The sequence below is a fragment of the Ovis canadensis genome, chromosome 8 (assembly GCF_042477335.2).
Source record: "Ovis canadensis isolate MfBH-ARS-UI-01 breed Bighorn chromosome 8, ARS-UI_OviCan_v2, whole genome shotgun sequence".
NCBI lineage: Eukaryota > Metazoa > Chordata > Mammalia > Artiodactyla > Bovidae > Ovis > Ovis canadensis.
This window is the reverse complement of record NC_091252.1, coordinates 32,380,153-32,395,857: the sequence shown is the minus strand read 5'-3', so window position 1 is coordinate 32,395,857 and position 15,705 is coordinate 32,380,153. Positions and strand designations below refer to the sequence as shown.

The 15,705-nt window shown below is 39.8% G+C and overlaps 1 protein-coding gene across 1 annotated transcript; it reads right to left on the bottom strand.

Annotated features, from left to right (window-relative positions):
- Positions 1–7,134: 7,134 nt before the first annotated feature.
- TSPYL1 (TSPY like 1) lies at positions 7,135–12,500 on the bottom strand. Its single transcript, XM_069599159.1, has one exon. It carries the CDS (start codon positions 10,338–10,340, stop codon positions 9,042–9,044), a length of 1,299 nt encoding a protein of 432 aa, XP_069455260.1. The 5' UTR covers positions 10,341–12,500; the 3' UTR covers positions 7,135–9,041.
- Between the last annotated feature and the right edge of the window lie 3,205 nt (positions 12,501–15,705).

The window sequence follows — 15,705 nt, the reverse complement described above, 5'->3', positions numbered from 1 at the left end:
CAGCCACGAAATTAAAAGATGCTTACTCCTTGAAAGGAAAGTTATGACCAACCTAGATAGCATATTCAAAAGCAGAGATATTACTTTGCTGACTAGTAGGTCCGTCTAGTTAAGGCTATGGTTTTTCCTGTGGTCATGTATGGATGTGAGAGTTGGACTGTGAAGAAGGCTGAGCGCCGAAGAATTGATACTTTTGAACTGTGGTGTTGGAGAAGACTCTTGAGAGTCTCTTGGACTGCAAGGAGATCAGCCCTGGGATTTCTTTGGAAGGAATGATGCTAAAGCTGAAACTCCAGTACTTTGGCCACCTCATGCAATGAGTTGACTCATTGGAAAAGACTCTGATGCTGGGAGGGATTGGGGGCAGGAGGAGAAGGGGACAACAGAGGATGAGATGGCTGGATGGCATCACTGACTCGATGGACCTGAGTCTGAATGAACTCCAGGAGTTGGTGATGGACAGAGAGGCCTGGCGTGCTGCAATTCGTGGGGTCGCAAAGAGTCGGACACGGCTGAGCGACTGAACTGAACTGAGGCTTAATGTTTTTAATTTACATGAATATTCAGCAACGGATTATTCAATTATATGGGGCACCGTGCATCACATTGAAGGATGCTACCTAGCATTCTTAATGCCCCTGATGAATGCCAGTAGCACCCACATTCATTGTAATAACCAAAATAACTCTGGCAAATTTCCCAGGCATCCTCTAGTGGGAGGTACACAAGCACATTGAGAATCAGATTAATGCTTGTTGATGTGGTATTCCCATTCTTGGTCACTAGAGGGAGGAAATAGTTTTTAAAATTATCCATTATATTTAAAATATTTTACAGAACAATTTTAGATATAATAGTTGACCTCATTTTCTTTAAAAAGCAAATAATAAACCAAAATAATAATAACCTGACTAGTTTGTCTTTGGTGTTAAAGTTTAAACTGTTCCAAAGAGTATATTTATGCCAATTTTATAAACCATGCATTCTTTAAAAGAACTGCAGCAAAAACAAAACAAAACAAAACAAAAAAACTACAGCATGAGTTTTCAATGTTTAATGTTCCATATTTTATTAAAATGAATAATAATCTAATACTTAGGTTCTGTTACAAAATTAAAATTTTCTCAGTCTAGCTTATTTAGTTATGATGATTCTCTGTGACAACATTTAACCCCCACGCACCAACCCCACAAAAAAAAAAGCCTTGCTTTTATAAGTGAAATCAGAGCCAAGTCCCTGACCTGAGAGACCTCATACCTTTGTATGTTGGTAACGATGGTTAATTTTGTGTGAGTTTGACAGGGTTAATTTGACAGATTAAATATTATTTCTGGGTGCATCGGTGAGGGTATCTCTGGAATTAGCATTTGATATTGGTGGACTCAGGAAAGTAGACTGCCCTCCCCAATTTAGGTGGGCGTTATCCAGTCTAGAAAGGCATGAATAGAACAAAAATGTAGAGGAAGAATTTGCCCTTTACTTCCTGCCTGAGTACTTGAGCTAGGACATCATTCTTCTTCTGCTCTTGGACTGGTATTCATACCATCAGCTCCCCTGGTTCTCAGACCTTGGGACTCAGCTGGGAATTATACTGTTACCAGCATCCCTGGGTCTCCAGCTTGTAGATGGCGCAGCATGAGACTTCTTAGCCTCCATAACCACACAAGTCAATTCCTCATAGTTGTCTATTCTTATTGTCTCTATTTCTCTAGCAAACCTAATACAGAGTAAACACACATACATTGAAATCAGACAGATCTGGCTTCATGTCTCAATTGTGCTTACTAGCTATTCAATTTGCACAGGTCACCTGACTTCTCTGAGCCATGATTTGCTTATATATAATGTGAATATAAAGACACAGATATAATTTGGTGTACAAATCATGCTTTCAGTAGCTGTGTCTGATTCTGCAATGCCAATCTGCTCCATCAGTGGGCCTCAGCCTCAAGAAATTAGTTCTGAAGCCCTTACTAAGACCCATATTTCTAGAACTTTGTAAAGGAGAACCTGAATCGTAAGTTTCAAGATATATGATCAGCTTGGTGCAATGGTGGGTCTTATCTAGAGCTGAAAGAAATAACCCACTTTCAGCAATACGTCTTCACAATAATATGTACTTCCCATTTCTTATAGTCTCCAATTATAGAACAATCATTTACATGTGAGTATTCATGTTACTTTGATGGAAACTGATCAGGTCTATAAGCTTTTAGTTGTGCACTTTCATACTTTATGTTTTCTAATTTTGATGACTGATTTAAAATAAGCTGTATGACATTTTTAATATTTTTCCAACTTCATTTTGAAAAATTTCAAACCCACAAATGTTGAAGTAGTAATATTACAATATTAATACTGCCTTCCAAAAAAACAGCAGAGTGATCAACAGAGGTAAATGAAGATCACTACGTCATTTTCTTTTTTGACAAGGAAATTTGAAAGATAAACACATCTGCTATAACGGACTATATCTGGGAAGAACTGGCACACTTTCCTAATCCCTGTCTGGAGGGGGCATCTTTCCGTAATTCCTTGAGGTGCCAAGTATGCTTGGGCACCAAGTTCTGATGGCCTAGAACTATAAACTATAGTTAAACTATAGTGTGTGTTAAACTATACACACACTAGATAATAGATGGGATTCATAGTTGATGGAAAGATGATGTCTTAAAGATGCTGTGTGACTCTGAAGGCAAGGTCCTAGGAGGGAGAACCTGACACCACTACAGACTAGATTTGCAAACAACATGAAATTAGGGAGAATTACTCATTAGCAATAATCCTCCAAATGTAAACAGGTTAGGAAAGTAATAGAAAGAAATTTAGTATAGATACATGTAAAGTGTTGGACACAAAATTCAATAAAATGTGGTAAGATGATTAGCCAAACTCAGCAGCACACAAATACTTTAAAACGTAAGGGTTTAGTAAAAGGGTAATATTGCTGCCTCAAAAGCTAATGCTCTCCAAGGATCCATTTAAAGAAACATACTAATCATAACGGCAGGGGGAAAAAATCTCATTCTATTTTTGGATGTTATCTCATTCAGTTCCAGGCACCAGACTTTACGAAGAACACTGGCAAAATAAATAATTAGCATACAGAACAGAAAATGAAATGGAAGGAACTGATAGCCAGGTTGGTTAGTGGGGAGTTGAGAAGCATGTTAAGGATGATCTTCAAGTACTTAGAACTCTTTTGTGGAATCAGGCTAATTCCATTCTGCAAGACTGCTGGGGTCAAAATATGAAGCAAATGTGCTGAGACAACTATTTGCCAGGCCCTTTGCAACAGCTAGATGTTGTAAGGCAGTGGATTCTGAGTAAATTCAACAAAACTGGGAAAAAAGTTGAGTATTCCCTCATTTGAGGAGTCCAAGGAAAGGTTATCCATGATTCTAAATTCTCCTGCTGCTGCTGCTAAGTCGCTTCTATATCCTATCTGCACCTTAAAATCTAATTTAATTAGTTTGAGGTAGGGCCTAAACATCAGGATTTTTTTCAAAGCTCCCCAGCTATTGATAATGAACAGTTAGGTTTGAGAAATATTAAACTAGATGGCTACTTGTCAGGATATGAATTAAATGAGAAATTTAAATGAGGCAGGTAAATGGAAATTAATATTTTTTTATTTATACCATATGCCAGGCATTGGCATTTTCAGAACAATGTAACCTTTATTAACTAATACTTGGAATCTTTAGAACAATGCTTGGAACACAGCAAGCTCCCAAATGTTTATTATTATCCTCTCTGAAACCATAGAATCTATTCTCCAAATACACGCTGGGACAATATTAGCTTATAATAAAGGTATTATCATCCCTGCATATGGACAACTGAGGCTCAGGGAAGCTAGTTATTTTGGCAAATACGCTGGGTAGTAGATTGTAAAACAGTTAATTCCAACTTAAAACCAGCATGCCTTCCCAGTTTCATCAAGTCAATAGTAAAACACTTGTTCATAAAAATCAGGAACTTACCTAAGTGACTCCACTCTTAACAGAACCATTTCTTCCTGGCCTGTTCTCAAGGAAATTATGTTAAATGCAAATCCTTAAAAAGTAGAGCCAAGTAGACATTCAGTATATCTAATATAGCCCCAGAGAAATTCTCCTTAAGGTTTTGAGAAACTCTGAGGGCAGAGGCAATGACTCAAACTCATCAGAGCTCAATCTACTTCAAGCAAACTTAAAGACAGAACTGTTCACAAGTGAAACACCTCCCATACTGATAAAAGGATATATTGTTATCTGTTACTTCTGTACAGTCTAGGACCTCAATTATATATTAACATTGAGGGAGAGGAAAATGGTCCTGAGGGGAGTATGGTCCTGATCATCTCTGATACCTCCTTTAGGCCACATTATGCCCAAGTCTCCTTATGCATGTAACTAGTTTGAATGTGAATTTCCTGAAGAAGAAACATCCAAAGAATGATACCCCCTCAATGAGACAGTTCCCCAAGGACAACCTTTACTTCACTATTCCATATAATCCTTAATATCCAAACAAAATAAGTTGTAATTGCTGCAAACTAATTTTTAATACAATTTAGACAACACTAGTTTTCTAAAACACACTACACTTTACAGTAAGGTACAGAGAACATTAAAATGTATCATAAATATTAAAAAAATAAAATATGCTTCTTCAAGTGGTAAGCATTGGATTTGGTCCAATACTAGATGGGGACTTGCTTTTCCTGTTATAGCCAACTGTTAAAATTTGTAGATAAACAATATGATTAATGACTGAAATTATTTTCTGAGCTTCACATACATCTGTACACCAAAAAATACAAAACATTCTAGAAAAATAGGAAGCTGCAGGTCCTAAATGTTGTTATACACTACTTTAAATAACCAATATAACTGTCAGTACAAATTTGGCACTCGACATCTTTCCTACATACCCCAAATCAGTTTTGCCTGGCTCCTCTGTCCATGGGATTCCCCAGGCAAGAATACTGGAGTGGATTGCCATTTCCTTCTCCAGGGGACTTTCCTGAACCAGGAATTGAACCTGCACATTGCAGGTGGATTCTTTACCACTGAGCTTTCGGGGAAGCCCAAGCTATACTTTACGCATCTTGAATTCTAGCTAGATAAACTTTGCTCCAAAGTCACAAAGAATTGCGCCAAAGAAAAATGTGCACCAAAGAATTGATGCTGTTGAACTATGGTATTGGAGAAGACTCGAGTCACTTGGACTGCAAGGAGATCAAATTAGTCAATCCTAAGGGAAATCACTCCTGAATATTCACTGGAAGGACCTATGCTGAAGTTGAAACTCCAACACTTTGGCTACCTGATGCAAAGAACTGAGGAAAAGACACTGATGCTGGGAAAGATTGAAGGCAGGAGGAGAAGGGGATGACAGAGGATGAGGTGCTTAGATGGCATCATTGACTCGACGGACATGAGTTTGAGCAAGCTCTGGGAGTTGGCGATGGACAGGGAAGCCTGGCGTGCTGCAGTCCGTGGGGTCACAAAGAGTCGGGCATGACTGAGTGACTGAACTGAAAGTCACAAAAAATTTCATGGGGAGAAAATTACATTTTAGGTATTTTTTATATGCTCTGACATATTCATCACGAAGTCTAGAACCATGCTGCTCTATATAAAATTTACTGTCAGCCATTTTTTTAAATCTTGTTGTTCAGATGCTAAGTCATGTCTCACTCTCTGTGGTTAAGTAGGGGAAATTATTAATATATATTAACCTATCAAAAGTATTTCAATGTGATCAATATAAAAACTGAGATATTTTACATCCTTTTTTTCCACACTCAGTCTTTGAAATCAAGTATATATTTTATACTTAGAGCAGATTCCAGTTTGGACTAACCACATTTCAAGTGCTCAACAGCCATTGGTAACAAGTGACTATTATTAGACAGCACATGTCTAGAGTCTAACCTCTTCTATCCCCAGTGTGACAGTCACCTTAAAATGTAGAAAACCAAAGCACACAAAAGTTGACTCAAAGTTAAGTAAGTAATGCCCTGTTGAAATGGCAAGTGAAAAGTTAGTGTTTAGACCGTTTCTATTTAAACATGAAATTTAAGAAAGGCTCTGCAAATTTGTTGACATCAGTTTTACAAATGCCTTAAAAACTGTTTTCTTCTTTCCACTACCTCATCAAAAGTCTTTTCTGGGTACTAAGTTGTTCTTTCTTTCCATTTGAGTTATTCATTTTGTCATTCAATAAATATTAGTATCTATCTGGTAACAACTATAGGCAAACATAAGTAAAAGACACCCTATCTCTATTTTCACAAAGCTTTCAAATTAGAAAGGGAAGGTGTGAAAAACTTGTGAAAGTATATCTCTGTATTTTACTGTATCACTGTGCAAAATTCACTATAATGAATTATTACATGTTATTTTCTAGAACATACATCCCTACAAAGTACACCAAGTTTATAAAGAAATATTTAGAATAGAAAAATGTTACCTATGACAGGCCTTAAAGGATTTGACAGACAGAAGGTAATGAAGTTGAAGAAAAGAACAAACAAGTTTCTAGAGTTAAGAAAGTATAAGGATATAAAAGTATATAACTCATGATAAGAACTCTCGGCATGTTTGCTTATTAAACGCAAAAGTGAATAAAAAGAGCCTGAATGACTTGGGGATAAGTGAAAGGGGGATGATGCTACACAAGCTGTATGGAAAAAAATGAAATCATGAGTAAGAAGTTAAAATTGTTAACATTTTAAATAAAACAACAAACCTCCCTGCACTGGAAGGTACAGCAGTGATCCTCATTTTCTTATTTTTGAAAGTGAAAGAGTTAAGTCACTCAGTCCTGTCCCACTCTCTGCAACCATATGGACAGTTTGCAACTGTCGCCTGCCAGGTTCCTCTGCACATGGAATTCTCTGGGCAAGAATACTGGAGTGTATTGCCATTTCCTTCTCCAGGGATCTTCCTGACCCAGGGATCGAACCAGGGTCTTTTTCATTGCAGAAGACTCTTTACTACTGTCTGCGTCACCAGAGAAGCCCCTCTTACTTTTGGGAGAATGCCTACTATATCCATTTAAGAACTTTAGTAATTTCATAACCTGCCATCGCCTACAACAATTTCTTCATGCATATTTACATGCAGGGTGAAATATAAGAAATCCAGCAAGTAACATGCTTTTATTTTACCATCATGCATATAAAGAAAGACAAATATATCAATGGTACACTTTCAATTTGACAGAGCAGCTTCACAAGTATTTATGCTATTTAGGAAAGGACACATGAATTACTAAGCTGTTAACCAGGCAAATTATGAAGACAGACAATTAAGCCACATATTTTTAGTAGGCTACTTTTTCATGAAGACAATTTCCAAAGTATTAAGAATATGACAAGAACAAGTTACACAGATTATATTTCTAAGCATACAGTTTAATTATTAACAGAAACAAGCTGAAATTCACTACAGATATTCATTTGTGTCTATATCATAGAGATATAGCACATTTTTCCAAATGTTCTCAATTGAAAGCAAAATAAAGCCTGTATAGCTCAATTTTCCCAGTAACCAGAAACAAGGAAAATAACACGATTTTACTAAATACTAGTGAAATAAAGCACACAGTACTAACCTTCCTTATAAATTAAGTCAAATGAAAACAAGATAAAGTACTCAGTTGCCCTTTTTACAGAACTCTTTTCTAGGTAATGTATTTAACATTCTAATCCCCTTCAATTCTCACGTGTTAATTCTGGGAAAAGAACCTCTTTTCCCATCACCACTGACAACCTCCTTGAAGACTCTGTCTTAATTTCAGGCCCAATTTTAACCTGGCTCATTTTTGCCTATATGTGATCTGCTCAGTTTCTCTTGCTTTGGGCACTCATCACAGTATCTTTAATTCTTCCATCAATTATGGCCTAGATAGCACTTTTCATCTAAATCTGTCTCCTTTTAAATCCTCTAGATGTTGCTAAAGGGGGTGGAAGATGCAGAAGAGAGAAGAAAATAAGAGCTCTGGCAATCTATTAAACAAGACAGCCTGTTCCTTGAAATAATGGAGAGCCAAATTAAAAGACCTGGTTTGCATATGCTTATGAGCTTTACCATATAAGACAGGACAGACACAACGGAGAAGGTGCCACTCTGGCACTTAATTACGCTCAGGATGAAAAAAGGAGGCACAAAGAGGTACCCAGCTTTTGAGTGATTCACTAGAGACTGAGAAAGCCTGGTACTTTGAATGGACACCATCTTTAGGCCAACCTGCCCTGAGAAGTCTAACCTGTCACCTCAACCACTTGCCTGACAGTTTTTAGGGTTCTGGATGATGGGAGTGGAGGAAAGGGAGGTTGGAGGAGGGGGATGAGGAATACAGGAGAAGTCTTTTGGGGAAAATGGAAGGGTCTTTTGAGTGCTGGCAGGAAACCTGGAGATTGTTTACCAGAAACCAGAGTGGGGCTGACAACGTTCTAGCAGACCTCCATCCAGTAGGTAGCAGTCAAGGGAACAGCCATTAGCAGGCAGCAATAGTACGTGACCAGAGGTGCAACAAGAGCAATGGAGTCACATAAATCATACAGGCCCAGTGGCCCACTGCAATTCTCCCTTGATGTCATTAACGCCCAGTTATCTACAGGCTATATGCCTGTGCTGCAGAGATCAGGATGGGTAGAATGGCCTCCTAGACAAATACCTCTAGATATGAGTCAAACCGGAGGCTCTGGGAACAAACAGGGTCCAAGTAGTGCAGATAAAGACTATACAATTTACATCACAAGCTTATTTAGGAGTGGTATGAATCATGGGCCATGCAGCATGTGATATTAATGCAGAAAAGCACGAAGGCCATGTGGAAATGAAGGAGCATGGCCATGACTGTCTCAATCTTGAGGCTGAGAGAACTGAATGTCCAGAGGAAAAAGGCTCCAGAAATGTCAGAGAAAAAAGGGGGGGGGAGGGGGAGAGGGGTGGTTAGAAGACATATCCGTATCTGTTGCCCAAGCACAGGTCCATTAAGAGGCAAAAAGGGACCTTGTGCAGGAACCTTCCCAACGGCAAAGTTTAACCAGACTGGAATCCAAAGGGCCTGGGGATCTCCACGGGCTCCCTTATTGGGCGACGTCTGGCTCTACGGACTCCTTCACGCAGCAAGTAGTACTGCAGCGGATTTGGCCACAGGTCCTCTTTGATAATTTCAGCAATCCTGTCAGACTCTGGAAGGCTGTGGTCTGAAAACCAGGTGAAGAAATTGCACACGACCTCTTGGTTCCTGCGAATGAAGGACTGGGGTTCATGGCCCCGGCGCCATATGATTGGAGTGGAAAGAGACACTACTCTGCCAGAGGCTCTGACCTCATATTCTTTGACAATCAGCTTGTTTCGAAAATATGGGTTTCTCCGAAAGAAGAACTTGAACTTGCAGCCTGTTCGCGGGTGTCTGAGCTCCTTCACCTCCAAATTGGTTATGTATCTTAACATCTCTGCATCTTGGCCTCTAATCATGGGAGACAACTGGGGGTGGTTCCGAAAGGCAGTGACCCAGAAGCCCGGGATATTCTGAATGATGTAGTTCCTCCGCTCCAGGTAGTGTCGACGCATCCGCCCGAATTTATGCTCTAGGTGTTGAAAGGCCCGGTCAGCCTGAGCGTTCACAGTGTCCAGTTCCAGTTGGATGGCCTCCAGCGGGTTCATGCGGAGATCCATACGCAGGGGCCGATGCCCCGCCTCCTCCACCACTCTGTTCTCCACCATTTCTATTTCTTCACCGACTGGCCTCTCCTCCACCTCCATTCCCTGCTCCACTCCCTCCTCCTCCTTCGCTCCTTCCTTCCCCACCACCTCCTCATCCACTGCGACCGAGAAGACAGGGCCCTCTTCAGTCTTCACTTCCTCAGCCTTCGCCTCCGCCATCAAGTCAGACCCCAACTTCTCCGCGCCACAAGTTTCTAGCGGCTTCTCTCGACTCAAGCCTTGCGGCTCTCCGGGCTGACGGCCATTTCCCAGGCTATCCTCCGTTGCCAGGGACACAGACGCCGTTTCCAGGCCCTCCGTAGGAGGCGGAGCCGGCTCTAGCCCCGCTTCGGGCGCTACGTAACCGCCATCCCCACCGCCTCGGATCTGGAACGTACCGGCACAGCCTGGATCTAGGGGAGCAGTTGGGGGTGCGCCTTCCTCCTCTGGAAGCTGGGGTGGCGGGAGCGCGACGGCCTCGAAATACCCCTCACCCGTCTCCGCCATCACCTGTGACGCCTCTGTTTTCAGGCACCGGGGAGGGTCCGGAGCTCCGGCGGCACAGTCGGATGGGGTGAGGCTGTGGGTTTCAAGGAGAGGGGTCCTCTCGCCCCGGTCTGGGCAGCTCATGTCGGCAGTACCCAGATAAACCGAAGGCCAATGTCTGTTTTCCTCTCAGAAGCCCCGCTTGACGAAAACTGCTCGCTCGTACCACCCACTCTCCAATCTCGCGAGTGACTCCGTGAGGATGACGTCAGGGCAGTAGATCTCGATGTGACGCGAGAACTCGCGGCTTCTGGGATGGCTTACCAGGCTTCCTATGGTCCGAGTGTTCACTTTAATTTTACGAGTGTTAGCTTTATTTTTACGAATTTAATCCGGTGGATTGGTAATTTGACTTACGTAAATATGTGGCTCGCAATCAGAGGCTGAAGCAGTGAGACCCCCACCCCCCTCCCTTCCTGGCTGTGCATCTGGAAGTACCTCCAGATTGTTCGCTGGGGTAATTGTAAGGATCCCAGTACTACACTGCTTTCTGTTGTCTGAAAACATGTTTTTATGGTTTTGTAGGCAAGAGGGGGAGAAGGCGATGGCACCCCACTCCAGTACTCTAGCCTGGAAAATCCCATGGATGGAGGAGCATGCTGGGCTGCAGCCCATGGGGTCGCGAAGAGTCGGACACGACTGAGCGACTTCACTTTCACTTTTCACTTTCATGCTTTGGAGAAGGAAATGGCAACCCACTCCAATGTTATTGCCTGGAGAATCCCAGGGACGGGGGAGCCTGGTGGGCTGCCATCTATGGGGTCGCAGAGAGTCGGACACGACTGAAGCGACTTAGCAGCAGTAGCAGTAGGCAAGAGGGTAAATCTCCCTGTTACTCCATGATGGGCAGGAGCAAAATTCTCTTTATTTTTTAACTAAATTAATAGCAAAATGTTTCCCTTTTCTCGGGTAGTGAAAATATTCTGGACTGTAACATCGCTGGGAGAAAAAGCTACTGAACGACTTTTTACCACAAAAGTCATTCATGCATATTGTTCCTTGCTAGCCTTACCTTGATAATCTATCAAAGAAGAGCTTGCTTGCTTGATGTTTGCAGGAATTAAGTCAGAATCAATTGCTGAATCTCTCTCCGCGGCCCAGCACTGCAGGAAATAGAAAAGCTATTTCCAGCCCCATCAATTTATTAATCTAATAACAAGTTTAGTTCTGAAAGAAGGTAGTAAAAGTTGGCTCTGGTGAAGTATCTGTTCATGGTAATTAGCTTGTAGAGTTCTTTCAAAAGGGATGTCAGTGTCTTTGGTTGTTTTAGTTTGTTGACTTGTGAGGAAAACTGGTGTTAGAGGGCTAGGGGACCTCGGAGAATTACTGGTAGAGGGGCCATCCACCTCCATTTTTATGAAGAAAAGCCAGTTAAAATGGATAACCAAGATGGCCTTGAGTAGAACACAAACAGCTGGATACCAGTTTTAAAACTGGTTAGTTACCTCAAGATGTGAAAGAGGCAAATGTTTTGGGGTGGTTGTTTTTTTTCTATTATAGTACACTGAATAATGGCCCCCTAAAATGTCCATGTCCTAACCTTCATAACCTGTATCTTATCTTACCTGGCAAAAGGACTCCGTAGGTATGTTTCAGTTAAGCATCAGGAAATTGAAAGATTGTGCTGGGCTATCCCAGTGGGTGGACCCTGTTTAATTACAGTAAAAAGAAATGGGAGTGTCAGTGTGAAACTGATGACCAGAGCAGAGGTGAGAAAGTGAAAAAGAGGGAGAAAAAAAGATTTGAAGATGGAGGAAGGAAAAAAGATCCAAAGACTAAAGGCAGCTTCTCTAGAAGCTGGAAAGGTAAGGAAGTAGATTTTCCCATGGAGCCTCCAAAGGAACGCAGCCCTACCCACATCTTGATTTTATCTAACCTCCAAACCTGTAAGATAATTAATTTGTGTACCTTAACGCTGTTAAGTCTGTGGTTATTTGTTAGAACAGTATGAAAGGGATATTCCTTGGGTTGAAGTTTGGTTGCATCTCTGTGTGGCTCAAGTTTTTCCTGGCAGCAACCCCTTCAACCATCAATATCTTTGGAAGGCTCAAAAAAGTGCCAATGTCAAAATGTATATAATTGGTGTCAGTGGCTTTGGAAAAAACCTAGACACAAGCTGAGCAGTGTTTTAACAAATACAGCATCATCAAAATACTTGGTGGCAAGAGAATAATTTTGTTTTGAAAAACATGGATGTTAACAACTCTGAGTCAAAAATCTTATGAATACAAAGAAGTTTTAGAAATACCTTAATTTATTTTGGGTTTTTTTCCCCCTTTATAGGTGTCCAAGTGTGCACTTGACGTTTTGACGTACGTCTAAATATGTCTAAAGGAACCATTTAAATAGAGATAAAACTATGTATAAGAATATATTGTGTCCTAGCTTAATTGGCAGTGTTTTTCTTCCCTTTTCTTTCTCTTTCATCAGGGATGATGTTTAAATACTATACAACTGACAGCGTTTTGTCAGGTGAAATGCCATAGTTTCCTTCCTGGAAAATTTCATTGCATAGTAAAACAGTGCAAAAATATTTTGTTTTTATATGTAAAGTGATGCTAACTTCCAGGCTCAGATAAATATAAATGGGTTTTCCCTCTCAGAAATAGGCCAGTGTTTTGTTGATAAGGACCTCCTGCATGGTATCTAGCACCCAAGCCCCACCTAATGAAAGCCAATAACAACCTCCATTCTTTGTAATATATAGAACTCACCTCCGCAAATTTCCAAAAGACCCCTTAGGAAAATATAGCTTCTGCAGAGATTTTTCTCCTTTGAATATTTGAGGGTATGGTATTCCCACCACTTTTCACTAGAGGGAGCAACTTGTCTATAAGAAAGTGGTATTGATAGATTATGATGACAGAACTTTGGTTCTCTACTCTTGTTATTTAAATTGAATCATAGTCTTTTATTCCCTTTAAGCTGTTATGGTTACCAATTAATTTTCTCACACAAACTGAGCTTTGTTTATTATGGCTTCCAGTAATCAGCTCAGGCCAAAGAATCTCATATGACTGTGCCTACTCTGAAAAGGTCCCTACCCTGTATTGCTGGAGTCATGCACCTGGTTCAATTTTGAGCTCCCCTGACTAGCTGTTTTGACCTGCACTAGTAACTTCATCTTTCTGAGTCAGTTTCCTCATAAGTAAAATAGAGATTATAATTTTACATTTATATATACATGCTTTAGGGGCCTATTAAAAAGATGAAATAAGGGCTTACCTGGTGGCTCAGGGATAAAGAATCCCCCTGCCAATGTGTCCAGGGAGACACAGGTTCAATCCCTGGTCCTGGGCTGAGAAGATCCCACATGCCATGGAGCAACTAAGCCCATGCACCGTGATGGTTAAGCGTGTGCTCTAGAGCCCGGGAACTGCAATTACTGAGCCCTCATGCCACAGCTACTGAAGCCGGAGTGCCCTAGAGCCCATGCTCCAGAAACAGAAGCCACTGCCATGAGAAGCCCGCACACCGCAACTGGAGAGTAGCCCCTGCTTGCCACAACTACAGACAGGTCTGTGCAGCAAAGAAGACCCAGCACAACCAAAAAATAAATAAGTAAAATTATTTTTAAAAGATAAAATAAGATGTGTATAAAATATTTAACATTATAACCTTTCAATGAGTAGAAGCTGGTACTATTATTTGTTTGTTTTTATGCTAAAGTTTACATACATTAAAAGTAAACTGTGGTCCGTGGTGTATAACCAGGTACTACATTCCGTTATAAAACAGGTAAGTATTTAGAAGTTCAGAAGAGAGAGACATGCATGTGTATTAGAGTGGTCAGTGAAAGCTTCACGAAGGAAATGAGTTTTAACTTGTATCCTGCTATGGGGTAGATAAGAGTTGAAGAGCTTGAGAAGGAGATGGGGCATGAGGACATAGTAAGGATATTGGTCCACTGCTTGCTCCAGTTACTTCAGCATGCATTCTAGCCCTACACTGTCCAATGTAGTGGTCAGTAGCCACATGTAGCTATTTAAATTTAAATTAATTAAAATAAAAAATTCAGTTCATCAGTCACACCACATTTCACATGCTCAGTAGCAACATCTGGCTAATGGCTACTGCCTTGGACCGTGTGTAACATTTCATCATGGCAGAAAGTTCTATTGGACAGTGCTGTTTTATACATACAGTACCATCAGGTGGTAGAAAAAAGGCAGATTAGAATTAAAATGCCATACCACAGAGATTGCACTTATGTTTTATAAAGATCTTAAGAAAAATTATTTGGTAAAATGAATGTTTTCAGTTAACATTTATTTTTTAACAAAAATTTTGTGTGTTTACTTTGGGAGTAAGTATTCTCACTAGAAGTACTTGTCTATTGGCTCACTTATTACCAAAAAGATAATCCAAATATTATGCAATCCAAATTCTTTACTATAAAGCTTATAGATTTAAAATAGTTTGCCAAAGTGAGCCATTACCCTTCAGATAAAGTACTTAAACTAAATGAATCAAATTCAGGCAGAATTACTTGAAAAATCTGTGTAATTACATTAATTATTTAAATAACCCAAAAATGTGTGTCTGATGAATGACCTCCTACTATATTTTTAGTAAGGTGAAAAACATTTTTAATAAAATGAAAATATGTGAAACAATTAATAGAAATAATTATATAGATTTTTAAAATAATATAAATCATAATGATTTGTAGTACAGTACCAAAAGTTGACAGTAAAGCCCTTTGATAAATATAATTTTTATATTTGAAAGCATCTAGCATCTCAGATGCCTCAGGTTAAGAAATTTCATATACAGGAAAAATATTTCTTTGCATTTTCTAGATAAACTCTTTAAATATTGTTCCCATGAATTTGTGTTGTGGTTATTAATTAAACTCCAGAGGTCATATATAAGTTACAAAAATAGTAGTTATTTTTTTAAATACAGTCCCAAGATCAAAGAGCCTTGTTAGAACAACCAGACTGTCATAATGAATAAACAAGTTTTAAAACAAGTTTCATCAGTCATTTACTACTTTTGGCATAAAAATTAATTCAATATGAAAAGTTCATATTATAGTATATAACTTAATGCTTTGATTTTCATTAACACTTCATCTGTTAGCTGAGACTTCTGCCTTATAAATTCTTTGGCTCTAAGACTGTATATTAAAATTTCCTTTGGTTTGTAAGCAAGTCATTCTATGCACGTCTGTTTCTAAAATGTGGAAGGTTGGAAAGTGACTATCATTCATTCATTTGATCATTGATAGAAATTATCTCATCTCTTGTTTAACATAGGTAGAATTCATCTTATTGAAAAGATTAGGAAAACTCAGAGAGGTCAAGTGACTTGCCTGAGGTTATATAGTTAGTAAGTAATGGAGTGTGGATATAAGCCCAGTTTGCCTGTCCTCAAAACTCTTTCTAAGGTACAATTTGACCCCACTTTAACCTCAGAAAAAGCATGTAATTCTGTTCTGCAAAAC

What these genes read in the sequence shown, in the direction of transcription:
- TSPYL1 (XM_069599159.1), bottom strand. Translation starts at nt 10,340, where the DNA reads ATGAGCTGCCCAGACCGGGGCGAGAGGACCCCTCTCCTTGAAACCCAC.